At 36.0% G+C, this 26,187-nt stretch overlaps 3 protein-coding genes and 1 pseudogene across 5 annotated transcripts; all 4 read left to right on the top strand.

The window, feature by feature from the left end:
• Nucleotides 1-5,045: 5,045 nt before the first annotated feature.
• On the top strand, nucleotides 5,046-12,602 carry LOC102602806 (uncharacterized). 2 transcript variants are annotated; one of them, XM_006364463.2, is made up of 5 exons: nucleotides 5,046-7,005; nucleotides 7,258-7,460; nucleotides 9,560-9,783; nucleotides 10,882-11,613; nucleotides 11,705-12,602. In XM_006364463.2, exons 1-4 carry the CDS (start codon nucleotides 5,418-5,420, stop codon nucleotides 11,606-11,608), a joined length of 2,742 nt encoding a protein of 913 aa, XP_006364525.1. In that variant the 5' UTR covers nucleotides 5,046-5,417; the 3' UTR covers nucleotides 11,609-11,613; nucleotides 11,705-12,602. The 2 variants fall into 2 exon arrangements, with proteins under 2 accessions (XP_006364525.1, XP_006364524.1); XM_006364462.2 differs by having other exon boundaries at nucleotides 10,882-12,602.
• An 833-nt stretch (nucleotides 12,603-13,435) lies between these two features.
• Nucleotides 13,436-16,972, top strand: LOC102580267 (uncharacterized mitochondrial protein ymf11). Of its 2 annotated transcripts, XR_001471988.1 has the most exons (2): nucleotides 13,436-16,561; nucleotides 16,647-16,972. XR_001471988.1 is itself a non-coding variant. In XM_006364478.2 (1 exon), the coding sequence occupies exon 1, from the start codon at nucleotides 13,551-13,553 to the stop codon at nucleotides 15,594-15,596; it is 2,046 nt and encodes a 681-aa protein (XP_006364540.1). In that variant the 5' UTR covers nucleotides 13,436-13,550; the 3' UTR covers nucleotides 15,597-16,704. The 2 variants fall into 2 exon arrangements, 1 of the variants encoding a protein (XP_006364540.1); XM_006364478.2 differs by having other exon boundaries at nucleotides 13,436-16,704.
• A 1,729-nt stretch (nucleotides 16,973-18,701) lies between these two features.
• On the top strand, nucleotides 18,702-20,108 carry LOC102602471 (uncharacterized). Its single transcript, XM_006364461.2, has one exon. The coding sequence runs from the start codon at nucleotides 19,154-19,156 to the stop codon at nucleotides 19,991-19,993; it is 840 nt and encodes a 279-aa protein (XP_006364523.1). The 5' UTR covers nucleotides 18,702-19,153; the 3' UTR covers nucleotides 19,994-20,108.
• Nucleotides 20,109-21,091: 983 nt separating this feature from the next.
• LOC102579936 (uncharacterized) lies at nucleotides 21,092-21,936 on the top strand (annotated as a pseudogene).
• Nucleotides 21,937-26,187: the final 4,251 nt, after the last annotated feature.

Raw genomic sequence — 26,187 nt, 5'->3', positions numbered from 1 at the left:
GGGAGGGGGTGGGGGTAGGGGTAGAGGTGAGGGTGGGTAAAAAAATTTAATTTAAAAACAAGCTTTAAATTATTATTTTTTGGGGGGGGTTGGTTGGGGGGAGGTGGTTTGAGGGTAGGGACAAAATAAATTGATTTTTTCAACAAAAAAGTAATTGTAGTTTGAAGTTGGAAGAGAGTTTTGGAAAATGTTTTCCTTAAGTTTTGAAGGGAAGTCATTTTCCTTAAATTTGAGGAAAATGAGTTGATTCGGAAAACATTTTCCAAAATATTTAACTCAACCAAACATGAAAAAATTGAAAAACATTTTCCTTCGTACCAAACACACCCTTAAACTCATTTGAAACTTGTTACACAATTTATTGAGGACCAACTTAGTTAATAGTAAGAAGTGAAATTAAAGCAATTACTTTTGGGTAGGATGGAATATGGATGCTTCCTAAGGAATAGCATATATATAGTTCCAGTAATGTATTTAAAAAAAAATAGTTCCAATAATGTAACACATGAATAACAAGCTGGAAAGTTTCATGCAACAGTCCAAAATATACACAATTAGTGCAGCACAATTGCTGTTAGTTAACATGGAGAATCACTTAATTATCTTGTGGGGACCTACTAATTAATACTGCACATAAAATATATAGAGTCAAAGTTAAATAATGTTTAAGAGTTTTTTTTTTTTATTTATGATACGAGCTACCTAAAGTTAAATAACCATAGTAGTTGTAAAATAATTAAACGTACAGTATATATATAGTGCATGGCAGAGGCTCAGAAATTAAAGCATATTCCTATGAAAAAGCATGATGATTAAAAGTTGCCCACCATTTAAGTGATTGGTTGGAGTTGATAGATAAAAACACATACTCTATCTCACATCCTCAATTCCTCTTCTGAACAAAAGGGTCTCTTATTTTATTTTTTTACACTTTATACATGAAGAAATGACAATTGACAGCATGCATGCATGAATATTTCCAGCATCACTTTATAAATCCTCCTGCACTACTTTCTCCATTTTAATGTGTTAATTAGCCTAATTTTTAAAAAATGATTGTTTTCTTTTTCAACAACTTTTTAATTTCGAGTTTCTACATGACATGTTTGAGACCACAAAATTAAATGATATATTTGACATATCTTTAATTTAAAATACAAATTTTCAAAAGTTTTTTTTTTAATTTCTTAAAATTCATATCAAGTCAAAATAAGACAAACAATTTGAAACTAAAGGAGTAAAAAGAAAAAAAAAGAGATCTTTTGTCCTTTTTACAATTTGAAGAGAAGTAAACGACATTTTTAAATTTCTTGTGTATCTCTTATGTATAAAAATAAAAATCTTATATGAAAAAGTATATTATATATACTATACTAAGTAGAGGCGGACCCACATGCATGTTTATGTGAAATTGTGCTTTGTACTACTGGTACAAGCTAATAGATCCACACACGTGACCAAGTTTTTTTTTTTTTTTTAACTTAATATTGATGCATCCGAAATTTTTAAATTCTTGTTCACGTGGCTCAAGTACTACTGTATCACATGCATGGATATGAATGTACAAATTAGTAGTACTTGGGTTGAGGACCCCGGCAATCTCCTTTATTTCAACTTTCAAGTACTTATTATTATTATTGCAAATAATAATTAATTAAAAGATGAAGTACTTGCGTCTATTACCTATTGCTTGCTTACTTCTATTCAACTGCTCGACCAATCAAAAGTTTTGGATTTCAAAATTAGATTTTTGGTGCAAAAATCTAGTTATTTATTATATTAATATTAAAAATAAGAAAGAAAAAAAAACTCATGGATGATAATTTCTACTGATTTTGCATCCTAAATATATAGGAACAATGAAGTCGTTTGCCTATTATTTTCTCATGCTCAAACTTACATTTCAAAAAACAAAATATATATAGGTAATGACTGACCATATAATTAATTAGTCAATTAAAAAGGTCGAATACATATAAAAGACATTAATTGACCACGTGCACTACCATGGTCGTCTCCTGAAATTTTATATTTCTAAATCAACTCGTAATTATTATATTGACAAATTACTTAATACTCCATAATTAACAGTTCATGCCACTGTTTTAAAAAAAATCATGAATAAAATATACTTACTTCTCGTACGTAGGATGAGTCCAAATTATATTTTATATGTGTATGCATTATAAATCTTTTCACTTTTAGCAAATATAATATATCTCCGTAGGGCCAATTCCAAATTCTATGTCGTCAATAGCTTCAATTTTTTTGTGTTTTCTATTTAGCATTTGGAATCTATATTAGAATTGGACTAAATTTGTATTAACGTTGAAAAGTTTCATAGTAAGGGCAGCAAGCACTTCATTATTGAAGCATGAAGGGAAAAAGTAAAATGAACGATTTCCTCTTAGGCCTTAGCAGCATGCTGGAAATGGAAAATTGAAGAGAGATAGAGCAAAAGCATCTTTTCCCTTTTTCCCTCTTTGAAAATATATTCATTCATTGAATTATAAACTTTTAGTACTCAAGATTATTATTTATTTTCGTCCAAAATCATATTATTGTAATTTTTCATGTGTTTGTTAACATACATATTTAATTTATGCGAATATCAATTGAAACTTAAAAAAAGGTAATTTATGAAAATTACTCTCATTACAACTCTTAATCATAGAAACGGCTAGTCGATACTGTGTTTTGTTTACAATTGTGTAATTCCAACTCTTTTAATCATCATTTGTTATAAGTTAAATTCCCCTAATGCAACATTTAAACAAAGTTGATAACTTGGTGAAGAAGATATGAAATCGTGATAAATGTGTGAACATGTCATTTGTCAATGCATATAGAGTTTAGGGAAACGGTAAAACTTACTCTTTAAATTAATGAAAAGGTCATAATTTATCTTTTGTTAATAGTTGGATTAGATGTAGTAGTTTATCTTATTAATTGACTAACGACAATAGCTTTTTATCGAGAGAAAAGAGTCAAATTTATGTGTAAATAGTACAAAGTACACTGACATAAAAACTGCCTTTGATCCGGACCAAATTGTGTTATGCTATAAATAGAAGTGTCAAATGGACTAAGCAAAGAAGGTAGAATCAATAAATAGACGAATCATTACTTCAACTCAAATAAATTAAGCTAAAACGAGTTAACAAATCCGCCTAATTGACGAGAGGGAGTTGCTCGGATGGTAAGCACCCCTCACTTCCAACCCGAAGGTTGCAAGTTCGAGTCACCAAGGGAACAAAATGGGTGGGAGCTCCTAGGGAGGGTTAAAAAAAAAGAAAAGAAGAAGAAAGAAAATTAAATTTAAAAAAAAATAAAAAAATCCGCCTAATTGTTATTCTAATTATTTATTGTTCATATATTGTGTAAGTAACATATCAAACAAATAAAACAATCCTCTTTAAAATATCCTTTTTCAACTGGTGCCTTGCTTCTTCTTTTTTTTCCCACCTATCCTCCTTGCTTGCTTATTTATAGCTCCCTTATCTTAGTAACTTTTCCTCTTTTTTAGATTTTTTTTCTTCTTTGGGATAAAACTATGGAAATTTCATTTTGTCAATAAATCGTATCGTCCTGATTTGATTAATAATGATAAACCTGATTTTAGAAATTAAAGATTTTGTAAGATGCCCTACGCAATTCGATCGATCAGTTAGTCCACCTATGAAAGATTTTCAATCGGACAATATTTCAGCACAACTATTCCATATGGACTGAAGTGAATAAATTAAATTAACAAAAAGGCTGGTTAATAACTCACCCAAAACTTATACTACTTTTTAACAATAGTAGAGTTTTGAGATGTGGGACATGAGAAAGTATGAAGAGTGAAAAGGGGGTCAAATTTTGCATAAAATGGCAAAAAGAAGAATGGTATAACAGTGATTGTGGAGATGTTTTTTGAATGATTCAATGAGTGATGACTGATAAGCCCTGAAATAAAGAAACTTTATAGCATTTCACTGTCTCATTTAATCCAATCATTACTATACCTCATTCATGCATATTCAATTTTAATAATAAAGAGTTGCAGATTTAGTCCAAAATGTTCCCCAAGTTTTTCATTTGGTCCTCAAACTTCAAACTTTGGTAAAATCATCCTTGAACATCAAACTTTGTTCCCCATGAAAATACTATTTTTTCAATGTTTGATTGATTAATTAGTGGAAAATACTTTATACTATAATAATTATTTATTATAGATCAATAATAGTCGACCATTGGCTCTTGCAAATTAAACTAGAATATATATACCAATAAAGACAATGGTCAATCACTCTATGTCATTTTCATACACAAATAAAGATATATATATTATTTTTAAAAAAAAGTAAAGACATTTAAAATTTTATATTTAAGTGATGACATTTGTACTGTAAAAATGATATCTAATATTTGACAATTTATTTTTCTATTTTAAGGCTATCTTATTCATGAAGGTTTAAAAATATGACTATATTGGACCTAGGGGTCATTTGATATCCGGAATTAGATTGACTTGGACTTATCTTTGTGTTTGGTGTATTTTTTAAGTAAACAAGAATGTTAGCCATAATTTACAAACAAACTTTTAGGAGTAATATATATTTTCTTTTATTTATAAAAAAAGATACCTAAGGAATGCATTTTCTTCCAAGAAAGAAAGTGGCAACCACATACGACTCGTGGTAGAGTTTTGACCAAAATAAAGACTTGTCAAACTAAAATTACAAGAAAGACTAGTCCAATCGGAATGCAACTACTCCTACAACCTCCCATTTCCACATATACACGCTTACACTTTTTCCTTAAAATCATAATTTTCACTCTTTTCAAATAATTTTACTAAATATTTATTAGTACTATTCAACCATATAAATACGGCCACGAAATATTTGTTGCTGTTCACCCATATAAGTAACTAATAGGTTATTTTGTATACCAAAGCTTACAATATAGAGGAAATGACTTTTTTTTTTTTTTTGTTGTTGCTGTTAATGAGCTAGTTTTATCATTTAGTAGGGGTAGGTTAACAATTCAAATTGCATGTTAAATGGCATTTTTAATCAGCAAAAGTAAGAGTAGCAATAATGTATGTATTCATCTCTCCCTAATTTGTTGAAAAGGAAAAAGCAGAGTATATTGGGTCGTCGGAGCAGCCATTTTTCTCTTATCTGCCTATAAACGGACGAAATCTCAGCTGGCAAAGATTCCATCTTTGTCCCTCTAGGGAGGTTGGGGGGGTGGGTGGGGTGGGTGAGTGAATAGTGATGCTTCTTTCTCTTTACCCTTGTTGATCTTGCTCCATCCCTCTCTGTTTCTCCACTTATTCTCTCACTTTACCATCACCATGACTTCTTTCTTTTCCTTTTTATTAGTAATTGTTAATTAAATTAATTCCCCAATTCTAATTACTCGGAATTATGGGGTGCGCAACCTCTAAGCATGATGACTTGCCGGCGGTCGCTCTATGCCGTGAACGTTGCGCCTTTTTAGACCAAGCTATTCACCACCGTTACGCTTTTGCCGAAGCCCATGTAGCTTATCTTCACTCATTGAAATCCGTCGGCGCTTCTCTTCACCGGTTTTTCCAACATGATCTCGATCTTTCTTCTTCATCATCTGGTAGTCCTCTCTCTCCGCTTCTCCATCTCCCCGCTCATCGGAAAGGTCACCTTCCAGAACCTTCCTCTGCCCTTCCTCATCCAGTTAAAAAACCTGCTGCTCCCATTCACCACCCTCACGATTCTCACTCTAGTTCCGGTTCGCACCTTCACTTCCACTCTGAATCCGACGAAGACGATGATTCCGGTTCCGAGTCTTTGCATCACCATACGGAAACCCCTACTCATGGTAATCAGTATGGTCAGTTCACTTATGCTGATCATGAAACCCTAGGGTTCGGAGCACCACCATATCAAGTTGGTGGGGGTGGGGGTGGGGGGTTCGGACCACCATATCAAGTCGCTGGAGGTGGTGGATTCGGACCACCATATCAAGTCGCTGGGGGTGGTGGGTTCGGGCCACCGTATCAAGTCGGCGAGGCTGGTGGTGGGTTCGGAGCACCATATCAAGTTGGTGGTGGTGGTGGTGGGTTCGGGGCACCATATCAAGTTGGTGGTGGTGGGTTCGGCGCACCATATCAAGTCGGTGGGGGTGGTGGAGGGTTTATGCATATGAATTTCATGAGGAAACAAACGACGCCCTCGGTGACCTATCATCAACGACCCATAAGTCCGGAGACTGTTCGAATGGGTGAAGCGTCTTCTTCCTATTATCCTTATCCCAATAGTAACAATCCTAATTCTTACAACAACTATCCGAATTATCCCAATTACGCTGGCGATTTTTTTTCCTCTTCGATTCAAAGGCCGTACGGTGTTTCATCTCCCCCGGCGCCGTCTGGAGCTGGGCCTTCATCAGCGCCGTCAACTTCAAAACCACCTCCCCCGCCGCCCTCTCCACCGAGGACCTCACCTTGGGATTTTCTGAACCCTTTTGAGACTTTTGAGAGTAATAATTACCCTACACCGTATACGCCAAGCCGAGACTCGAGAGAGGTTAGGGAAGAAGAAGGTATCCCTGATTTGGAAGACGAGGATTTTGAGCACGAGGTTGTTAAGGAAGTTCACGGACATCAGAAGTTTGTCGAAGGCGAAAGCGAAAGCGAAGGCCACGGAGGGAACCATTCAAAAGCAGTGGCAGAGGAGGAGAGAGAGAAGCAAAGTGATTCGGAGTCGCTATACCATGGGAGGCCAAGTGCGTCAATGGAAAATGAGCAGGTGGAGTTTGAGGTACACGTTGTGGATAAGAAAGTGGTAGATGAGGAAGGAAAGTCAGGGCATGGGGGAAATGTTGCTGGGTTCAAAGCTCGTGCATTCAAGGACGACTCTGATGTTGTGAAAGAGATTCAGGTTCAGTTTGAGCTAGCTTCTGAATCTGGAAATGAGCTAGCTAAGATGCTGGAGGTTGGAAAGCTTCCCCACAATCGTAAGAACGCCACATATCAAGGTACTTAGTTGTGATCTCAAGTTTTGGTTTTTATGCCTTCCACATATCTAGGTACTTCATTGTGATATCAAATTATGATTTTTTTTGTATTCATCATTATGCTCGAGAGCTTTGCAGATGAGGATACTGTTCTATTTGTGAATGAAGTCTAAGTCTAGCTGTTGCATAGTATACTGGACATGTTAATAATTTGATTTTAAGGCTGTCTCAGTTGATTTTTAACTTCTATTTTTTGGGATTTCATGGGGACAGTGTCTTCCAAGATGTTGCATGCAATTTCACCTTCATTGTCCGTAGTATCATCACAACCTTCTACGTCAAAGAATGCTGCGATTCAGATTAATGATCCTGCTGCTTCAGATGTTGAAGGAGATGTTAGTTCAAGGTACAAGAACCTTTCTTCAACGTTAAACAAGCTGTACCTCTGGGAGAAGAAACTGTATCAGGAGGTTAAGGTATTATTTTGTTTTGTAGGTTGTCTATTTTTTTTCACTGTTCACTAGATACATACTTTGGACGACTTCTTCTTTTTGGAGGGCAGTAGTTTTTTTGTTCAGTAGCTCAAGTGATTGGAGGTTTCAAAATAAATTCTTCCTCATCTGTGATTATTGTCTCAATACATCTCTTGGTGTGGCTTGCAAGTGGTAATCAAGTGGTTTAATTGGTAGTTGGCATTCAATTCATTTGAAGCTTTATGGACAATCTCAAAAAATCTGTCTGATAATTCAGATTTGCAAATGCAATACATCTGAACTTGTTACAATCTACTGTTATTTGCTAATTTTGAATCTTAACAGAAATGGTCTGTAAACTTCTGTGGCTAGTGTTGCTTGTATTTTGCTTGTATTTTCTCTTCCTGGGAACTTTTGTAGAAGACATTTCCTCTGCAGAGGATTTGAAGCTTATGGTTTCCCAAAAAGGAGCCTGTTTGGATTGACTTATTTTAAGTGCTTTTAAGCCAAAATAACTTTATTAACACTTGTGTGGTGTTTGGGTAAAATAAGAAAGTGCTTTTAAGCACCTTTTTCAAGCCAAAAAGACAAAAATAAGCTAAAAACCATAAGTCAAAAGTCCTAACTTATGAGTCAAAAATAAGTTTTCATTTTCATTCTCAAAAAAAAAACTTATGAGTCAAAAGCTATAAGCCCATCCAAATAGGGGATCTAGATCTGCTTATCGGTTGATTCGATTCAATTATAGATGTTATCGGTTCTCGATAATCGAACCAATAAGATATCCATCATCGGTTAACTGGTTTGTAGTGCTCAAAGATTTGTTATCGGTTTAAACGATAATAAAATGTCTACTAGGTGTCAACCGTTCAGTTATCAATTAACTGATAAACTGGTATCAATAACCTATAACATTTTTATGGTTCAATTCATCGGTTAAACCAAAATTTGCACACTCCTATTTCTAGCAATTTCAAATTAACATACAATAGTTACTGAATAAAGTACTGGATGTTCAATATATATTTAAAAAGTAATAAACTGTGATATATCATGACAATAGTTAGAAAAATTAAGAGAAATTTTATTTTAATATAAGAGGAAAATAAAGAACGAGGAAGAAGAATGAAGGACTTGACTATGGCTAGGCAACATCAAAATGGAAGAAACTAACAACAATATTTTTTATTTTTTTTTATGACAAGGGAAACCCGCAACCGCTACCCTTTGGGTGCACACAGGGTAAAACCCCCGCTCCTATGCAATAGCTCGCAAACCACGTAGGAGAGGTAACTGGCACTAGGCAAGCCTGGTGCGACGAGCTCGACCCAGAAGGCAAACCCCTTGCTTTCGCTGGCAAGGGGTTTCGAACACCTCCAACATGGAAGTCCCAAGCCCAAACCCCTGGGCCACCACGAAGGGTACTAACAACAATATTTAGAACCCTAAGTTTTACTTACTTTTCATTTTCTCTTTAATTTCAAAATTAATTTGAAAAATTGAGTGATACTTTCAGCGAGTTCTAAATTTTGTTGTGATATCTTTTGTGTTTGGCCATTGTGGGCATTAAAAAGAAAAAAAGAAAAAAAAATGAGGACAACTTTTTTTTCTTTTTTAAAAGAGTGAAATAAAATGTGACCAGCGGAATGGATCCCTGGTTCAAAACTGGGCAAAGATTCAGCTGGTTCCTCATTCTCCACTGAGCTAACAACAGAACTTACGGCTGGGTTCCCTACTCCATTTTGTGTTATATTTAAAGGGTTTTACATTATAAATACAAGGTTTTACATTATAAATACTGGTTTCCGGGAACCCACATGGGAAACTGTAGATCTGCCCCTGCTCCTCTGTCCCCTTCGGTTTGTCATGGATAACCTTGCTTGTTAGTTTTGTTGGGCCTTAAAGAGTACTTTTTTCTCTCTCTCCCTTTCTTGCAATTGGAATGTGAAAATGTCTCCCCTTCGATCATGTCATCCCCATGAGACAAAGGTTGCTGTAGTGTGGTGGTGTAATTCACATTAATCTTAAACATATGCGAAACTAGTATTGACAGTGTTCCTGTGATATAATACTTTCATTTGCTTATTGTGGCTGTTTTGCAGTCTGAGGAGAAGATAAGGGTGCTTCATGAAAGGAAATCTGAAAAGCTGAAGAGATTAGATCAAAAGGGTGCTGAGGCTCACAAGGTTGACATGACAAGGCAATTGGTTAGAAGTCTCTCCACAAAAATTAGAATTGCGATTCAGGTTGTCGATAAGATCTCTGAGAAGATAAACAAGATGAGGGATGAAGAGTTATGGCCGCAACTGAATATACTTATTCAGGGGTATGTCTTTTTTCTGAGTCTCTTTTTTGATAACCTGTGTTTTTTCTGAATCTTCTGGATTAAATGGATACCTTATGTTTAATGATATATAAAAGAACTCTCTGTCTGGATTGGCTATCATTAGATTTCTGTAGATGCACTAGATGGAAGAGAAAAAGTATTGGTTTGCCACATTTTTATTACTGTTTCTGATTTGTAGTCCAAGGTTATTGTAATGACATCATTGTACGCCTCCAAGCTACTGCACCATCTAAAGTCTTGTCTATTGATCTCCCTGAATGATTTCAAGAAATTGATTTGGATTCAAATGTGATGTTCTTTTTTCGTGTATCATTCCTGTGGCCGACAACCTGTAGAGATTAAACGTTTTATAACTTTCTTGTGATGAGTTTGTCAAGTACTTTTGTACTAAAGTGTTCTACCTCAATAACTGCTTAAAACTTTTACATTAGCAATATGGTAATTGCATAAATCTGTTCTTTATGCAAAATTCAAGTTGGCTTGTTTATTCCTAGTTTTGAGGGATTAGAGAATGGTTTGTAATCTGAGAAACATCCTTTTAATCCTAGTTTCTTTTGACACATACATGGTTCCAATTGGTATAGAAGATTAGGTTTCTTTCATTGAAATTTATGTATTTTTGTAGGTCTTCTACTCTTCGGTATACCACTTGTATAGGCGAGGTTTCTCGTGCTCCCAGCTTTATTGAACGTATTAGACTCACTTTTTTTTAAAAAAAAAGTTGGCTTGTTTATTAGGATGTGGAAGCTATGACCTACATATTCAGCCTTTACAAACACACATTATACTGTATTATTAGAAAGTCAAGGGTGGATGAATGTATAGCTGCTTGTGAAATGTGAGACTCCTGAAGAGGATTCTTGCTTTCACTAAAAACTGAATGCAATATCTGGAGTTGCGAAATCATCAGTCAGTTACAGCTGGGCAATATATTGTGGGATGCTTGGATTTATCTTGATATAATGTCTATTCCTAGTACTGTCGGATTGTTAGAGATTTTTCAGCTGAACTTTTATCTCCTTTAGGCCAATATAGTTATCTAATGCAACTTTCTCCTTATGTGGATTCTCTATTTAGGTTAAGTAAAATGTGGAAAGGCATGCTTGAGTGTCATCGTAACCAATGCCAGGCTATTGGAGAAGCCAAAAGATTAGATGCCATTGCATCTCACAAACACTTGAGTGATGCTCATCTTGAAGCCACTCTGCAGCTTGAACATGAGCTTTTGAACTGGACTTTGAGATTCTCTTGCTGGGTGAATGCACAGAAGGGCTATGTGAGAGCACTAAACACCTGGCTCATGAAATGTCTTCTGTATGTGCCCGAGGAAACAGCCGATGGAAGAGTTCCCTTTTCTCCAGGCAGAATTGGTGCTCCCCCAATTTTTGTCATCTGTAATCAGTGGTCACAAACCATAGAAGGAGTTTCTGAGAAAGAGGTTGTTGACTGTATGCGAGATTTCGCATCAAATGTCCTTCAGCTCTGGGAGCGAGATAAACATGAAATGCGGCAAAGGATGATGGTGCACAAGGATATGGAGAGAAAAGTGAAAAACCTTGAGAGGGAGGATCAGAAGATACAAAAGGGGATTCATGCACTGGACAAAAGAATAGTACTCATTTCTGGGGATGAAACTGGTCTCTCATTAAATAGGCATGTCGTTTACCAGAGTGACACAAGCAAAAATAGTAGCCTTCAGGTCGGTCTGAGACATATTTTTGAGGCCATGGAAAGGTTTACTGCCAAATCCTTGAAGGTGTATGAGGAACTTCTACAACGCATTGAAGAGGATGATCTGGCTTAAAGAGCATGAGAAATTGGTATAGCACTACCTTGAGAAGGTTATGTCTTCTGGGTGCCTGTTATTATGGTACTGTTGGAAGTTATTGAACAGAGGACAATGTGAAATGGAGCAACAGAAACCTTGTTGTCTTTCTCTGCTCTTGCTGTAGCATCATCATAGCTTGATCAGTTTTAGTTTGGAAGCAGGGTTTATGGCAGAGGTAATTCCTGAAATAAGGGGATTAAATACCCTAGGATAGGCACCAATCCTCAAGTAACTAATGTGCTTACCAGAGGGGACCTGAGCTAGTGGAGATGTATATATATTATGAAATGCTATGACTACCTTGGCGCTAAATGGGAGTATTTATGGTTGGAGACATTATGACATGCTACGACTACCTTGGCGCTAAGTGGCATGGTGGTTGTTCACCCCATTGGCACCATTGAGGCTTGAAGTGGTGGCCAGCCAGTCCCTGTGGCAAGTTTGGTAGCTACCGATGGACTAAGTTGAGCCAGACTGAGGACTCCGTGCTCCTGGAGCTGCTATTGGGTTTGATATTTTGAGAAAATGATTGTTAGAGATAGATATATGAGCTACGGCAGGCCATGTTCATGTACAGATGGACAGTACTCTTGTGATAATTGCAAATAAGCGAAGTAGGGGTGGCATCTCTAAACCATCTAAGGGAAAAAAGAAGAAGCATGAAGAGTTGTTCGTTCATGGGCGTTTTTCAGTTGGATTGATGAGGAGAAGCTGTTTGGTAACGCAAGTCATTGATACTGCTGGTTGCGTGGCACCAGACCTGGCTGAGAACAGAGAGATGATACTTGTAACTTGTAAGTAAGTTGTATTCAGATTGTTCTATAAAATTCTGATAATAATCTGTATCTTAAATTTTGTGTATATAGGACTGGATATATATATATATATATTATGATAGATATATAGTGCATTCTATCCGACGGTAGGACCCAGTAATAGTAATAACATTTTGCAATACTGTTCAAATTTATTGATTTGAGTCATCTGCCGATTCTGTCTTAAATTTATCAAAACCTCAAACATAACGTTCTGCAGGTGTTGCAAACTCTTTTTACTAGGATCACAATGTGCATGTAACAAACACGGTTATTTTGACTACTGTTAGATTAATCAGTAAACATCAACGAATAAAAAGGCTATCATTTAAAGATGAATAAAATTTAACGAGTGTACTCAACACGATAGGTAATTAAGACAATAACTAGTCAGACAATGGAGTCCAATCTTTTATAATCATAGGGACTGGCGAGCATGACGAGTTGGGACTTCATCTTCACTGGTGTACAGAGGCCTTGCTGTCATGGTGGAGTTGTTAACCTGGGCACCCAGTATGGATGTAATAGTTGCAAAAATAACATGTCCCGTCTACCTTCTCTTTTCTAACAAAGAACGAAATAGGCAATCACCAACTCCATGCAAAAAAAAAAAAACATAACACGGAAAAAGAAAATGATGATACAGATTTAATTATTGTTACAAGTAGTATAATCTTATCACTACATGAATGAGAGAGGGATTCTCACCCTATATACTTTTTCGAGGTAGGAAACGCAGTCTTTAAGAAACCCAAATTCAAAGCCATGATTTTACAACTACTTTAAAGAGATATTGTTTCATAATATTTTTCTTTGTAGCATAATAAATGATTTAGAACTTTAAAGGTGATTCTAGTTAAGGTTGATGAGAATTTACCCTCTTGGTTCTTCTTCTACAGTATACATTGTATATAATTACACGAATATCTTTTAATTTTGGACGGAATTCACAAGTATTATGTATTATAGAAAAGAATTGTAAATAAAAATATGTAATCCAATGAATTAGTAATATAGTATGAAAAAATAGTGACCAACGAATTTATTTTGTAACTTGAGTGATAGTAGAGGCACTCGCCAAGGCCTTTTTTTTTAAAGAAAAAATGGCAGTGAGAACAAAAACCAAACACCTCTCGTGCGCCAAAACCATCCGCCGCCTCCGGCATCAGCCCCGCCACTGCCTCCGTAAAGAAGGTACTCATTCTCTTCTCAAGGAAGATCCGTTGGAAATCCTGTCTAATCTGTGGATCAAAACTTTCTCTCAACCCCAAAAACCCTTCACTAACCTCACTGGCTTTCTCTCAAAACTCGATCTCTGGATCCTCGCTTACCAACGCACATATGCTCATCTCACTGGTTCTTTCCCCCCTCGGAATGCTATCCAATCCCATGTTCTATCCGACCTCTTATCCCTCCGGAATACAGTTATCCGTGGAAAATTCCTTTGGCATACAAAAATCCATCAATATATTCGTGGCCCTAATGAAAAACCCATTACTGAGCAGCTTTCCAGGAGTCAGCTCCAATCTATACTCACATCCAAAACGCCGCCCTTTCAGGATGTTGTGGTACAACAAGCTTTACTTATGATATTTGAACCCATTTTTGAGCCTAGGTTTTCATCAAAGTCCCATGCTTTTCGCCCTGGAAGGAATCCCCATACTGTTATTAGGACCATTAGAAGTAATTTTGCTGGTTATTTGTGGTTTCTGAAAGGTGATATTAGTGAGGTTTTTGATAATGTTGATGTTGATGTCGTTATGGCTACTCTTGAAAAGGCTATCAAGGATAAGAAGGTGTTGAACTTAATAAAGTCGGGGTTGAAAGCTCATCGACGTGGAGAGGAGGGTGAAGAAGAAGAAGAAAAAGATAGCAGGAAGAGAAAGAAGGGGCGGACAAAAAAGAGGATTTTAAATGAGAATGAGCCCAAGCCAGATCCTTATTGGTTAAGGACATTCTTTGAGTTTGCTCCGCAGGAGGCTTCTAAGATACCCAATTATGGTGGTTGTGGAATTCTAAGTCCTTTGTTGGCTAATGTATGTCTTAATGAGCTTGATCATATGATGGAACAGAAAATAGTTGAGTTTTTTAGGCCGTGTGAGCGAGACACGATATGGAAATATTCTATGGATGATGGTTGTCATAATCCTGCTTGGCCTGAGTTTGTTCCTTCAAGTGGAAAAGAGAAGACGAGGAAGATGGATTTTATAAGGTTTGGGGGTCATTTCTTGGTTGGGATTCGAGGGCCTAGACAAGATGCCGTGGAAATGAGGAAAGAGATAATTGAATTTTGTGAGAGAATTTTTGGGGTCAGGTTGGACAATTCAAAAATAGAGATTGAGCATATTTCTAGGGGAATTCAGTTCCTGGATCATATTATTTGTCGTCGTGTTATTTATCCAACTCTACGTTACACAGCCAGTGGTGGTAATATAGTGAGTGAGAAAGGTGTAGGTACTTTGCTTTCAGTCTCTGCTAGCTTGCAACAATGTATCCACCAGTTTCGAAAGCTCAAGCTTGTGAAAGGTGATAGGGATCCTGAGCCACTGCCTTGCACACCTATGCTTTACTCTGGTCAAGCTCACACTAATTCTCAAATGAACAAATTCCTTGAGACAATGGCTGATTGGTTCAGATATGCAGATAATCGGAGAAAAGTTGTTGGCTTTTGTGCATATGTGGTTCGTAGCTCTCTGGCTAAGTTATATGCTGCCAGGTATAGGCTGAAATCTCGTGCCAAGGTTTATAAGATTGCCTCGCGTGATTTAAGCTGTCCATTGAGGGAGCACACCAACAATTCTGCACCTGAGTATTCAGATCTTTTGAGGATGGGACTTGTTGATGCTATTGAAGGTGTTCGGTTTTCCCACATGTCCTCAATCCCGTCATGTGATTACACTCCATTTCCAAGGAATTGGATCCCTGATCATGAGAAGGTGTTGCATGAGTATATCAACTTACAGGACCCCAAGTTTTTCTACCAGCTGCACAAGTCAGTTAAACAGCATGGTATGTGTTTTCCTCAAGATGAGATATCTCATATTGTGTGGCAGTATAAGACTCTTGGGGTGCGAAACTTGTCGCAGAGGTTACGTGATGACAAGGGGATGGAAAATGCTTATGAGAAAGTAATGGTGGCATCATCATGAACGTGGCATGAAATGTGAAAGTTTATCAACATATATTGCTATTGATGGTGCCAACTGACTTCTTATTTTTCTGAAGCTAGATGATCAATGTCTATCTTGATGGATGATATTAAAGTTGGAAGTTGATCTTATTTAACAATCCTGGTGAGCAGATTAAGCTCGATTACAGTGAACAGATTCCCTTATAAAGCTTTTTCAGTAGAGAACTAAAGATTAAATTTGTCAATACAGATTTATGAGACCATTTTTAGTACGTCTTTTTGTAAAATTCTCTTCTTATGGTTGAGACCTGTGAGGAATAACTGCTCCAATAAGCATCTATAATTTGGATGAGTTTCTGAAAGGAATAAATTATTGACACCAACATATGTGCTTTTAGCTTTAGACTAAAACACTCGCCATCTCCACGCCCCCTACCGCAAGAATAATAGCTTTTTTTAATTGCATATATAAGTTGGATGAGTTCCATCAGAAACTTACATTCTTAACACTTCAGAGATCTTTTAGCTTCTTCCTTAAACCCTAGCCTGCACATATATTCCCCCATGGAAACTGTGTGATCTGCTGCAGCAATGGGATGAAGTCATGTCACTCCAAAGCTGAACTGAAGTTATGGCTATGACGTGATAGCTCATAAGTTCTGCTGAAATAAATGTAGCCAACAAAATAAAAGTTGCATTCCTGGTATTTTGCTGCAGAAGAAAAGATGTTCATCTTCAGCTCCATATACCCATATATAGTAAACAGAGAGCTTGAGGACTGCCTGCATATTTTCTGAAGACGAATGAATAGTAAGCTGTGTGAATGCTTCCACAAACAATGGCTCCTCGCTCTTACTTGGGCATTTTTCAGTTGGATCGAGACTACACTAGTGGAACGTGAGAAGAGGCTGTTCGGTGATGCAAGTCATTGAAGCTGCTGATTGCCTGGGAAAAGACCTGCCTGAGAAGAGAGATATAATACTCGTAAGTTAGTTGTATTCAGATTGTTGTACATGGCCTTGTTCTTTAAATTCTGATAATAATCTGTATCTTAATTATGTGTATATAGGACTGGATAGATGACCCAAATACATTTTTATGATAAATATACGGTGCATTTTATCCGACATGGGACCAGTAATAACAATATCAGCGCAGTATAACATTTTGCAATGTTCAAATTTGTTGATTGAGTCATTATTCATCACATCTGCCTATTCTATCTTAAATTTATCAAAACCCATCTGTCAGATACACACTTTCACAAATGATGTTGCGGATTTGTGAAGTATTGGGGTGAAGTGATTAGTAAGGACATGGCGCAGTCTTGGCTCACCGAGGATATGACCTTGACAGGAGGGTGTGGAGGTCGAGGATTAGGATAGAAGGTTAGTAGATAGTCGAGTGCTTTGTTTTCCCATTTCTGGAGAACTAGTATTAGTCTTGTATTTTCGTATTCTTAGATTTCTATTTCTGTTTCTATTTGTTGATTCTTTAGCCTTGATTATTGTATTTTCAAGTTGCTCTTCCTGCTTGTTACTGCTATACTCTTTTTCATCTGGTTTGAGCCAAGGGTCTATCGCAAACAACCTCTCTTCCTTTTATGGTTGCTGTAAGGTCTGTGTACACACTACCCCACTTGTGGGATTACAGTAGGTACGTTGTTGTTGTTGTATTAAAGTAGTGCACAGATCAATTTTTCTTTGTTCTTTTGAACTGAACAATCCAACATCATTTTGGGCCGTTGATTTACTTAAAAGCAACCAGAATGCTAGACAATTGTCTAAAGCCTCAAACATAACCTACGTTCTGTAGGTGTGCTTTTTTTGGGTCAAAAAGAACAAATTTTCATTACTTAAAGCAAAACAAATACAGGGAGTTGACAGCTCACAGGGTGTAGCAGCAGACTTTGTTACGCAGTATAGTAGAAGAAAGAGTAAAGGGCATTGTAGTGTTGTAGGCTGCACTTCATGCGTTGTCAGCTATACTATCTGGCATTGGGTTACAAAAGTTAGTGCCTGTTCTATCTACTTCTGCTTCACTCATGTGACTGGCAAAAGACGGTGTAGAATAAAAAAGAGTGAGATTGAGCAGTGCATCGTTGTTAGCTCCAGGCATGGCTAGGCTATCCGCTACTTGATTTTGCTCCCTGAGGCTCATGCTGCTGTTGAATTGCGGACCTGCAATCATACAAAATATTAACATATTTTGCATTAGGTGATGTCAACAGTGTATCTCTTTTGCATCTTGGAGTGATGTAATGAACCGGGCTTATAGCTAAGTCGAACACAGACAATTGTATCCGTTATTATATTTAACCCGCTGCAAGAAAGATGATTCGTTTGGTTTCATGCCATTTTAGTTAATTGTAATCTTGTAGAACCAAGAGTAACCCTTAAGGGAAACTGGTATGATCATCATTTTCCATATCCAAAATACCAACTTGTATACCATCATTAACATCAATGCATACTAATGAATCTATAGCAACTACTTGCTACTTTTATACATTCTATATTGACTAAAAAAAAAAAACTTTTTAATGCGTGAGACTTTTTTATAATGGAAAATGGTCAGATTTGTCTTTAAACCATACAAAAATGGACTAAATTTGCCCTCTTCTAACCCTCAGCACCTCCAACAGCCACTGCTCCATCACCCGAGCTCTAACTTACCACTCTTATGTTTAAAAATATTGATCTGTACGTGTCCTTTTTTTCATCAAACAATTTGGCAAAATAAACGGATCTTGACACCTTTAGAGACAATTGGAATCTTGGCAACTATAGTATCATTAAATTACACGTGTGATTTAGAATTACATGTATTGTCATTACTCATTACATTAGTTTGTTGATCCTCTATGGGAGGCAAATTAGGATTACATGTACATTTAATTTCTACATTTCACGTCGTCTCAAAATATGGGATGAGTTTTCACGAACAAATTAATAGACATGCTGAGAAGATGCAACAATGGATAAAAAAAAAATATAACTGTAGTACATCTAAGAAATTTAAAATTTTGATGGCTGTAAAAATTTTTGGTGTCGACAATGGAGCTAGGGTCCGTCTGATTTAGATTAAAGGCTTAAAATTCTTCTTCCAGGATCTTAGTGTTGATTTTTGAGATTTATCAACTACAATTGTTTTGCTGGTTAGACATATTCCAGTTTCTTGTTTCCCACATACTAATCTTCAGCTTATTTAGCAGAACAGCTGGCAGTTGTCAAGATTGTTGTTGTCTCTAGGAGTTATCAAGGGATACCTAGCACACAAACATCGCCTAAGTGGTAGCTTGATATAACTCTATCATCCATGTGCTGGAAAAGAGTGTCTCATTGCATTAAGATAGGCTTTTCTTGGCTTGAAGAGGCAGAAGAGCTGTCAATTTTCTTTTTGGTAGGAGGAGGCATGCCACAAACATCGCCTAGAATAACTAAGTTGCCTGTTAGATCTAGATCCAACTCAGGTCCCTATTCTCTACTTATATATATATGAAACAAAAGCCAGAAAAAAAAGTAGTACAACTTGAGAACATAGAATTGGACCTTTCAATTCAACAAGAAAAAACAAATGGCTCCTCCCTCACCTTTGAGATCAAAAACCACCCTAAAGCATGCTCGTTCTAGCAGCTTTCCCTCTACATCTCACCCTATTATATCTCAATTCGATGAGCAACTGTCTAGACTTACATCTTCTTCAGAGGCTACTTCTTCCTCCCTTTCATCCTTCACTTGTAGATTTGGTGATCTTGAAAACTTATTGGATTACACGGAAGATTTGCTTCAACTACCACATGTTCAACAAGCCATTTCACTGAACATTGATGAATTATTAGAGGGGTACCTCAAGGTATTAGACATTTGTTCCACCATCAAAGATCTTTTGTCGAATGAAAAACAAAACAGACAAGACCTTCTTTCAGCTCTTCGTAGAAGACGGAATATGGATGACATTTCTGGCTATCTAACCTCTAGAAGAAAGTCCAAGAAGATGATCCAAAAAGTTGTTAAAAGTTTGAAGAGCATGATCAAGGAAAATAACTTGGCATCAAAAAAGCCTGAAACATCGGCTATTGTTGGAGAATTGCAGGATGTCCAGTTAGTCACTCTAGGACTATTTAAGGGCTTCTTGTGCTATGTCAATGGAACAAGATCTCAATCAAGTAGTTGGTCCTTGTTGTCCAAGATTATGCTCTCAAAAGGTGAGGAAGTAGAAGCCAATGAATTTGACAATGTTGATGCTGCTTTGTGCTCACTTATCAGTCACAACAAGACCAGCAAATATGAAGAATTGACGAGTCAGTTGCGAGAGATGGAGGTAACCATTGAGGTTGTTGAAGAAGGGCTTGAATGCTTTTTCAGGCGTTTAATCAAAACCCGAGTGTCCCTCCTCAATGTTTTGAATCACTAGCAAGTCAATAATGGATGTTGCCTATCCAAAAGTTTTGTACTACAGTAACACATGTACATTTTTATTATAATATACATCAAAATGAAATACAAGATCAACTTCATTTTTTTGCTGCTACAAATATCTCTCTTATTGAATACAATGTCAAGTTCTGTTTCTGCTACTGCAACAGTTTATCCCATTTCTTGGATTAATATATTTAGATGTTGATTAAATTGGAAATCTATTGTACTCAGTTAAAATTAATCTGCCTTGGCTAGTTTTACCATAGGCTTTTCAACATAATTGGTTTGTACATTAAAAATGGTAGACCAACTGAGACTGTCATTTCATGTGTAGAGAGTTGACAAGATTCTTTCTGTTGCAAACTTTTCGACAATGTTCAGATGCCTTTCTATTTAATTAGCAGTTCAAATTGAGTTGTGTTTCTGGATTTTTGATCAAAATCTTTGCGGAGTATACGGATCTATAGATGACATATATAGCTGAAACATCGCCTAAGTGATAGCTTCACACAAATCACTTGTCATCATGTGCGCACGGTTGCTTCCATTATTTGTATAAAGTGCACGGGTGCCATTTGTGCGTGTAGTTGTCAAGATTCTTTTTGTCTCTACCAAGAAGATCACCAATGGCAAGACTATAATATTTTGTGCAAGTTTGCATTGACAAATAAGCAAAAGATTATGTTGTTTATCTTTCTGTGGAGGCATTTGGTTGACAAGATCCGTGAAAATTGGCAACTCAATCGTGCAATGATTTAAAAATAATACTCATGTTTGTGTCAAGTCAAGACTAGTATCTTGTGGCAGCTGGGGACATAGCACAAACATCATCTAATTGGTAGTTCCATCCACATCAGAGTTATGTTACGCTAATCGGTTCTCATAAATTGAATCAAGTGCACGAGTGGCTTTTATGACTTCAGAGTTGTCAATATTGTTTGTCTTGAACAATAAGATCACTCATAAAGATAAGAGTTCATAAACACCCAACTTGCTAACATGCCATAGACATCGCCTAGAAAAGCTAGTTGGTTGTTAGATCTAGATCAAAGTTAAATCCTTTTATATATTTCAAACAAGAGCAAGAGGAAGGAGCACAGCTTGAAAACTTAGAATTGTTTAGACCTTCCAGTATGGAAAAAAAACAAATGGCCCCTTCACCTTTGAGACCAAAAACCATCCTGAAGCATGCTCGTTGTAGCAGCTTTCCCTCTTCATCTCACCCAATCGTGTCTCAATTCAATGAACACTTATCTAGAGTAAAATCATCTTCTGAGGCTACCTCTTCCACCCTTTCGACAGATTTGGTGATCTTGAAAACTTATTAGATTACACGGAAGATGTGATTCAACTACCACACATTCAACAAGCCATTTCACAAGATAAATTGGATGAATTATTAGAGGGGTACCTCAAGCTGTTGGACGTTTGTGCCATCATCAAAGATCTCTTGTCGAATGAAAAACAAAACAAACAAGGCCTTCTTTCAGCTCTTGGTAGAAGGAGGAACATGAACATGGATGACATCTCTATCTACCAAACTTCTAGAAAGAAGTCCAAGAAGATGATCCAAAAGTTGCTTAAAGACTTGAAGAGTAGGATGAAGGAAAATGTCGAGAAGTTACCTTAAACATTGGCAGTTGAAGGAGGTTCAGTTAGTCACTCTAGGCCTATTTAAGTCCTTGTTGTCATATGTCAACTGAAACGGATCTCAGTCAAGTAATTGGTCATTGTTGTCCAAGAAAAATGAGGAAGTAGAATCATCCAATGTTGATGCTGCTTTGTGGTCTAAGACTGGTAAATATGATGGATTGCAGAATCAGTTGTTGAATGTTTTTTCAGGCGTTTACAGTCCAAATGTTTCGAATCATCACTAGCTAGTCAAGAATAGATGTTACAGTCCAAAGGGGTATTCAACAGTTTTGTACCACACTAATACTTGTAAATTCATATAAACCAATACTCCACAAAAATCAACTTCACTTTTTTTGCAGCTACAAATATCTCAACTTGTGTTTTTTTTCTACTACAGAGATCAAAATGAATTAGATTGCAAAATAAGGAACGCAGCAGCATATCTTTTGGTTATGCAATTAATTCATTGTCTAGTGATCAGAATCACTTGCCTTTTGTGTAGAAATTGATTTATAATGTGAATCAAAGAGTATTTTTCTTATTTCCTCAAGTAAGAACTGTCATCTCCTGTATTCAAATTAGCAAATAAGAAATAATAAAAGATGAAAAGAAAAAACAAAGAACTATCCGAGTCCACAGAACTCACTGTGTGTCCTTAAGAAATTTAATCCCCTCAAGTACTCGAGGTTGCAGATTAATTCCTTCCAAGATAAAACGGATTAACCATTAAAGAAGTAGCGGTACCTCAAACTTCGATAATTTCAACGAACTCAAAATGACAACAACGAATCACACACAGACACGATCGATCGATTTTGTTTTGTAAGAAATGTATGCAAAAGAAGGGAAGAATTCGATGCAGAAAAATGAGAGAAAACCTCTCTATTTATAGCCAACAAAGGGTAAAGGTCACAACTCTTTGGAAGGAAGATAATCTTTCAGAAAGATCACAACACTTTGGAAAAGACACAACCTTTCAAACGGTCACAACTCTTTAGAACACACTCTTTCATAAAGGTCACAACCCTTTAGAACACAACATTTCATAAAGATCACAACCCTTCATGAGAGTCACAACCCTTCATTTCTTGTTCACACCTTTAAAATCCAACAATCCCCCACATGAATAGGGAATGACTATTGTTAAAATATATGCATGAAAAACTGTATGATTCGTAAGTAAGGATTGATTGCATCTGGATAAGTGGGTTTCCCTTTAAACTTTCCATAGTGAACATATATCAGATATACTCGGTCAATCGGTAGATTTGATATCTTTGAACCGTCGAGCTTTGGTGAATACCTAGACAACATAAGTCACACAATCAACCGTTGAGCTATTTTTGGTTCTCATTGTTTTGTTCGTTTCAGCCATGAACATGTCTTGGTTTATAAGTGCGTAGAGAATTGACCTTACCGAATTCTCCTTGAAGCGGCTTACACTTCACACTTACAATGGTGATTTCTAAATGTGTTATCCCATAGATACACTATTTGACATACCCTGTATCAAACTTAGAAACCAATTAAAAAGTACATAATGCCTTTATCCTTGTTACTGAACATTGTCTTATCTTGAGAATGAACCATAAAAAAATATTTTGACAATGTTGAACCATCATCAATGACTTTATTTGATCTCCTGAAACCTAGATCTTGGGATCTCTAGTCTTCTAGGTAGAGTTACCGCCACAATGACTTGTCCTCGGCCATAGTCTCATTCCCTTTGGTAATCTATCAACTTCCTCTCTAGTTAGGCCTTTTGTAAATGGATCCGACACATTATCCTTTGACTTTACATAGTCAATTATGATAATTCCACTAGAGAGCAGTTCTCTAACGATATTATGTCTACGTCATATATGACGAGACTTTCTGTTATACATTATGCTCCATGCCCTACCTATTGCAAATTAACTCTCACAATGTATGCATACTGGAGCTAAAGGTTTGGGCCAAAAATCTTTCAAGAAAGTTCGGAGTCATCAACTTCATCACCGGCCTTATCTAGAATTATAAACTCAGATTTCATAGTAGAGTGAGCAATACATTTATGTTTGGAATATTTCCTAGAGACTGTTCCTCCACCAAGAGTAAATACATATCCAATCGTGGCTTTTACTTTATTTGACCTGGTGATTTAATTTGCATCACTATATTCTTCCAATACTATTGAATATTAGTTATAATGCAAAACAATCATTTTTAAGTATGTTTCAAATACTCAAAAACTTTTTTTTTCATTGTCATCCAATGAGTTTGATTGAGATTACTCGTGAACCGACTCAGTTTACTAATAGCACATGCTATATTTGATCGCATACATTTCATGATATATATCATACTTCTCAATACTCTAGCATAATCCAATTGTGAGTCGCTTTTGCCTTCATTCTTTTGAAGTACAAAACTCACATTTATTGGAGTCTTGACAATATTGAAATCCAAATACTTGAACTTGTCAAGTACCTTTTCAATCACATCAATAACTTCAATGTCTTTCATCTCGAAGTTACTTCTAGTAAATGCTTAGTAGCATTTATGTCAGAAATGTCTCTTTTGATGATCAACATGTCATCAACATAAATACAAACAATGACCCTGTGATTTGGAGTGTCTTTAATGTAAAGACATTTATCACATTCATTAATCTTTGAATTCATTTGCCAACATAGTTTGGTCAAACTTCGCATGCCATTATTTGGGCGCTTGTTTTTAGTCCACAAAGTGACTTAACAAGTTTACAGACTTTTTTTTTTATTAGGAACCACAAAGCCCTCAAGTTGTTCCATGTAAATTTCTTCCTCTAATTCTTTCTTTATTTATTTTTAAAAAAATGTTTTTACATCCATTTTGACGAATTTGAAGGTCATATACCGCAACTAGCACAATTAACATCTAAATAGATGTAATCCTAGTTAGTGGCTATTATATGTCAAAATAATCAATGCCTTCTTATTGTCTAAAGCATATGACAACAAGTCTTGCTTTGTATTTGTCAATAGTTCCATCAACTTTCTTTTCCTTTTGTAGATCCACTTTGAACCCAATATTTCCTGGAGGAAGATCAACCAACTCTCAAGTATGGTTGCTCAAGATTGAATCTATCTTACTATTGACAACCTCTTTAAAAAAGGGATGAGTCCATAGAAGACATAACTTCTTCGAATATATGAGACTCATTTTTCAAGAAGAAATGTTACAAAATCAAACCCAAAGGAAGTAATTTGTCCATTGACATTTACTACGCCTATGAATCTCTTTATTAAGTACATTATCATTTGGTTCGTTACAAGGTAGTTTAGACCCTTCACTTGACTATCTGACGGTTCGGACTTATGAACCATAAGTTGACATGCTTTACAATTTGTAACATATCCAATGAGCATACAATCCACAGTCTTAGGTCCTATTTTGATCCGTTTGGGAATAGTTTCATCATTTCCATTTCTCATATGGAATAGACTGTATTTGAAATTGTTAGATCACTATCTTTCAAGAGTTATTGATTGGATATACTTTAAGGGGTGACAAACAATTCTTTATCAGGATACAACAAAGCTTCAATAAACAAAACTTTTTGTTGCTCCCTTTCTTTACAAACAAATTTTTTTTTTTTTATTTGTTGCTCCCTTTATTAACAAATAAAACTTTTTGTTGTTCTTTTTTTGTTATAATGATAGCACCCCACAAATTTTGTGGTAAACCTGAACTTATAAGTAGGACATTCAACACTTCCTTCAAAGTTCGGTTTTTTCCCGTCAACAATTTCATTAGATTGATGTGAGTATGTGCAGTAATTTAAAGGATGATTCCATTTTTCAAATATATTTCTGCAAAAGAAGATTCATATTCTCCACATCTACCACTTCTAATCATGACAATCTTTTTATCCAACTGATTTTCGACTTCAGTTTTATATTACATATACGTTTCTATTGCTTCATCCTTACAATTCAGCAAATAAACATAACACTATCTAGTGCAATTGTCAATAAAATTTATGAAACACTTTTTCCCATCAAGAGATAGTGTTGACTTCATATCACAAATGTCAGTGTAAATCAATTTTAAAGGATTAAAATTCCTTTCAACAAATTTATAAGTATGCTTAACATACTTAGATTCAACACATACTTGACATTTTGATTTATTGCACTAGAAGTTAGGCAAAATTTCTAAGTTGATCAGTTTTTGCAAGGTTTTGTAATTGACATGTCCTAAGCATTCATGTCACAAACAATTTGATTCAAGTAAGTAAGAACAAACAGAAATAATGAGTTTGAAAAGACCTTCCGTGAGGTAACTTTTTCCTACAAATATTTTGTTCTTTACTTTTTATAACTTTGTCAAATACATACATTATTTTAGAGTCAGCACCTTGCCAGATTTCCTTTGCAGAAGGACCTTTCCATAACATTCAATTTGTTATAGAATTACCTATGACCATAGTCTCTTCGGTCCAATAAGGGCAATATGACCCAAATGTTTGTTTTACAACACAAACATAACAGATCACATTTCACCAATGTTCATGTCTATACAAAAAAAATT

Source organism: Solanum tuberosum, unplaced genomic scaffold (genome assembly GCF_000226075.1).
Source record: "Solanum tuberosum cultivar DM 1-3 516 R44 unplaced genomic scaffold, SolTub_3.0 scf00500, whole genome shotgun sequence".
In the NCBI taxonomy this organism is placed as follows: Eukaryota; Viridiplantae; Streptophyta; class Magnoliopsida; order Solanales; family Solanaceae; genus Solanum; species Solanum tuberosum.
The sequence above is the reverse complement of the archived record's forward strand: the minus strand, read 5'-3'. Positions and strand labels throughout refer to the sequence as shown.

Coding starts and splice junctions, on each gene's coding strand:
- LOC102602806 (XM_006364463.2), top strand. CDS start 5,418: ATGGGGTGCGCAACCTCTAAGCATGATGACTTGCCGGCGGTCGCTCTA. Junction 7,006..7,257: donor TAAGAACGCCACATATCAAG/GTACTTAGTTGT, acceptor TCATGGGGACAG/TGTCTTCCAAGATGTTGCAT. Junction 9,784..10,881: donor CTGAATATACTTATTCAGGG/GTATGTCTTTTT, acceptor TTCTCTATTTAG/GTTAAGTAAAATGTGGAAAG.
- LOC102580267 (XM_006364478.2), top strand. CDS start 13,551: ATGGCAGTGAGAACAAAAACCAAACACCTCTCGTGCGCCAAAACCATC.
- LOC102602471 (XM_006364461.2), top strand. CDS start 19,154: ATGGCTCCTCCCTCACCTTTGAGATCAAAAACCACCCTAAAGCATGCT.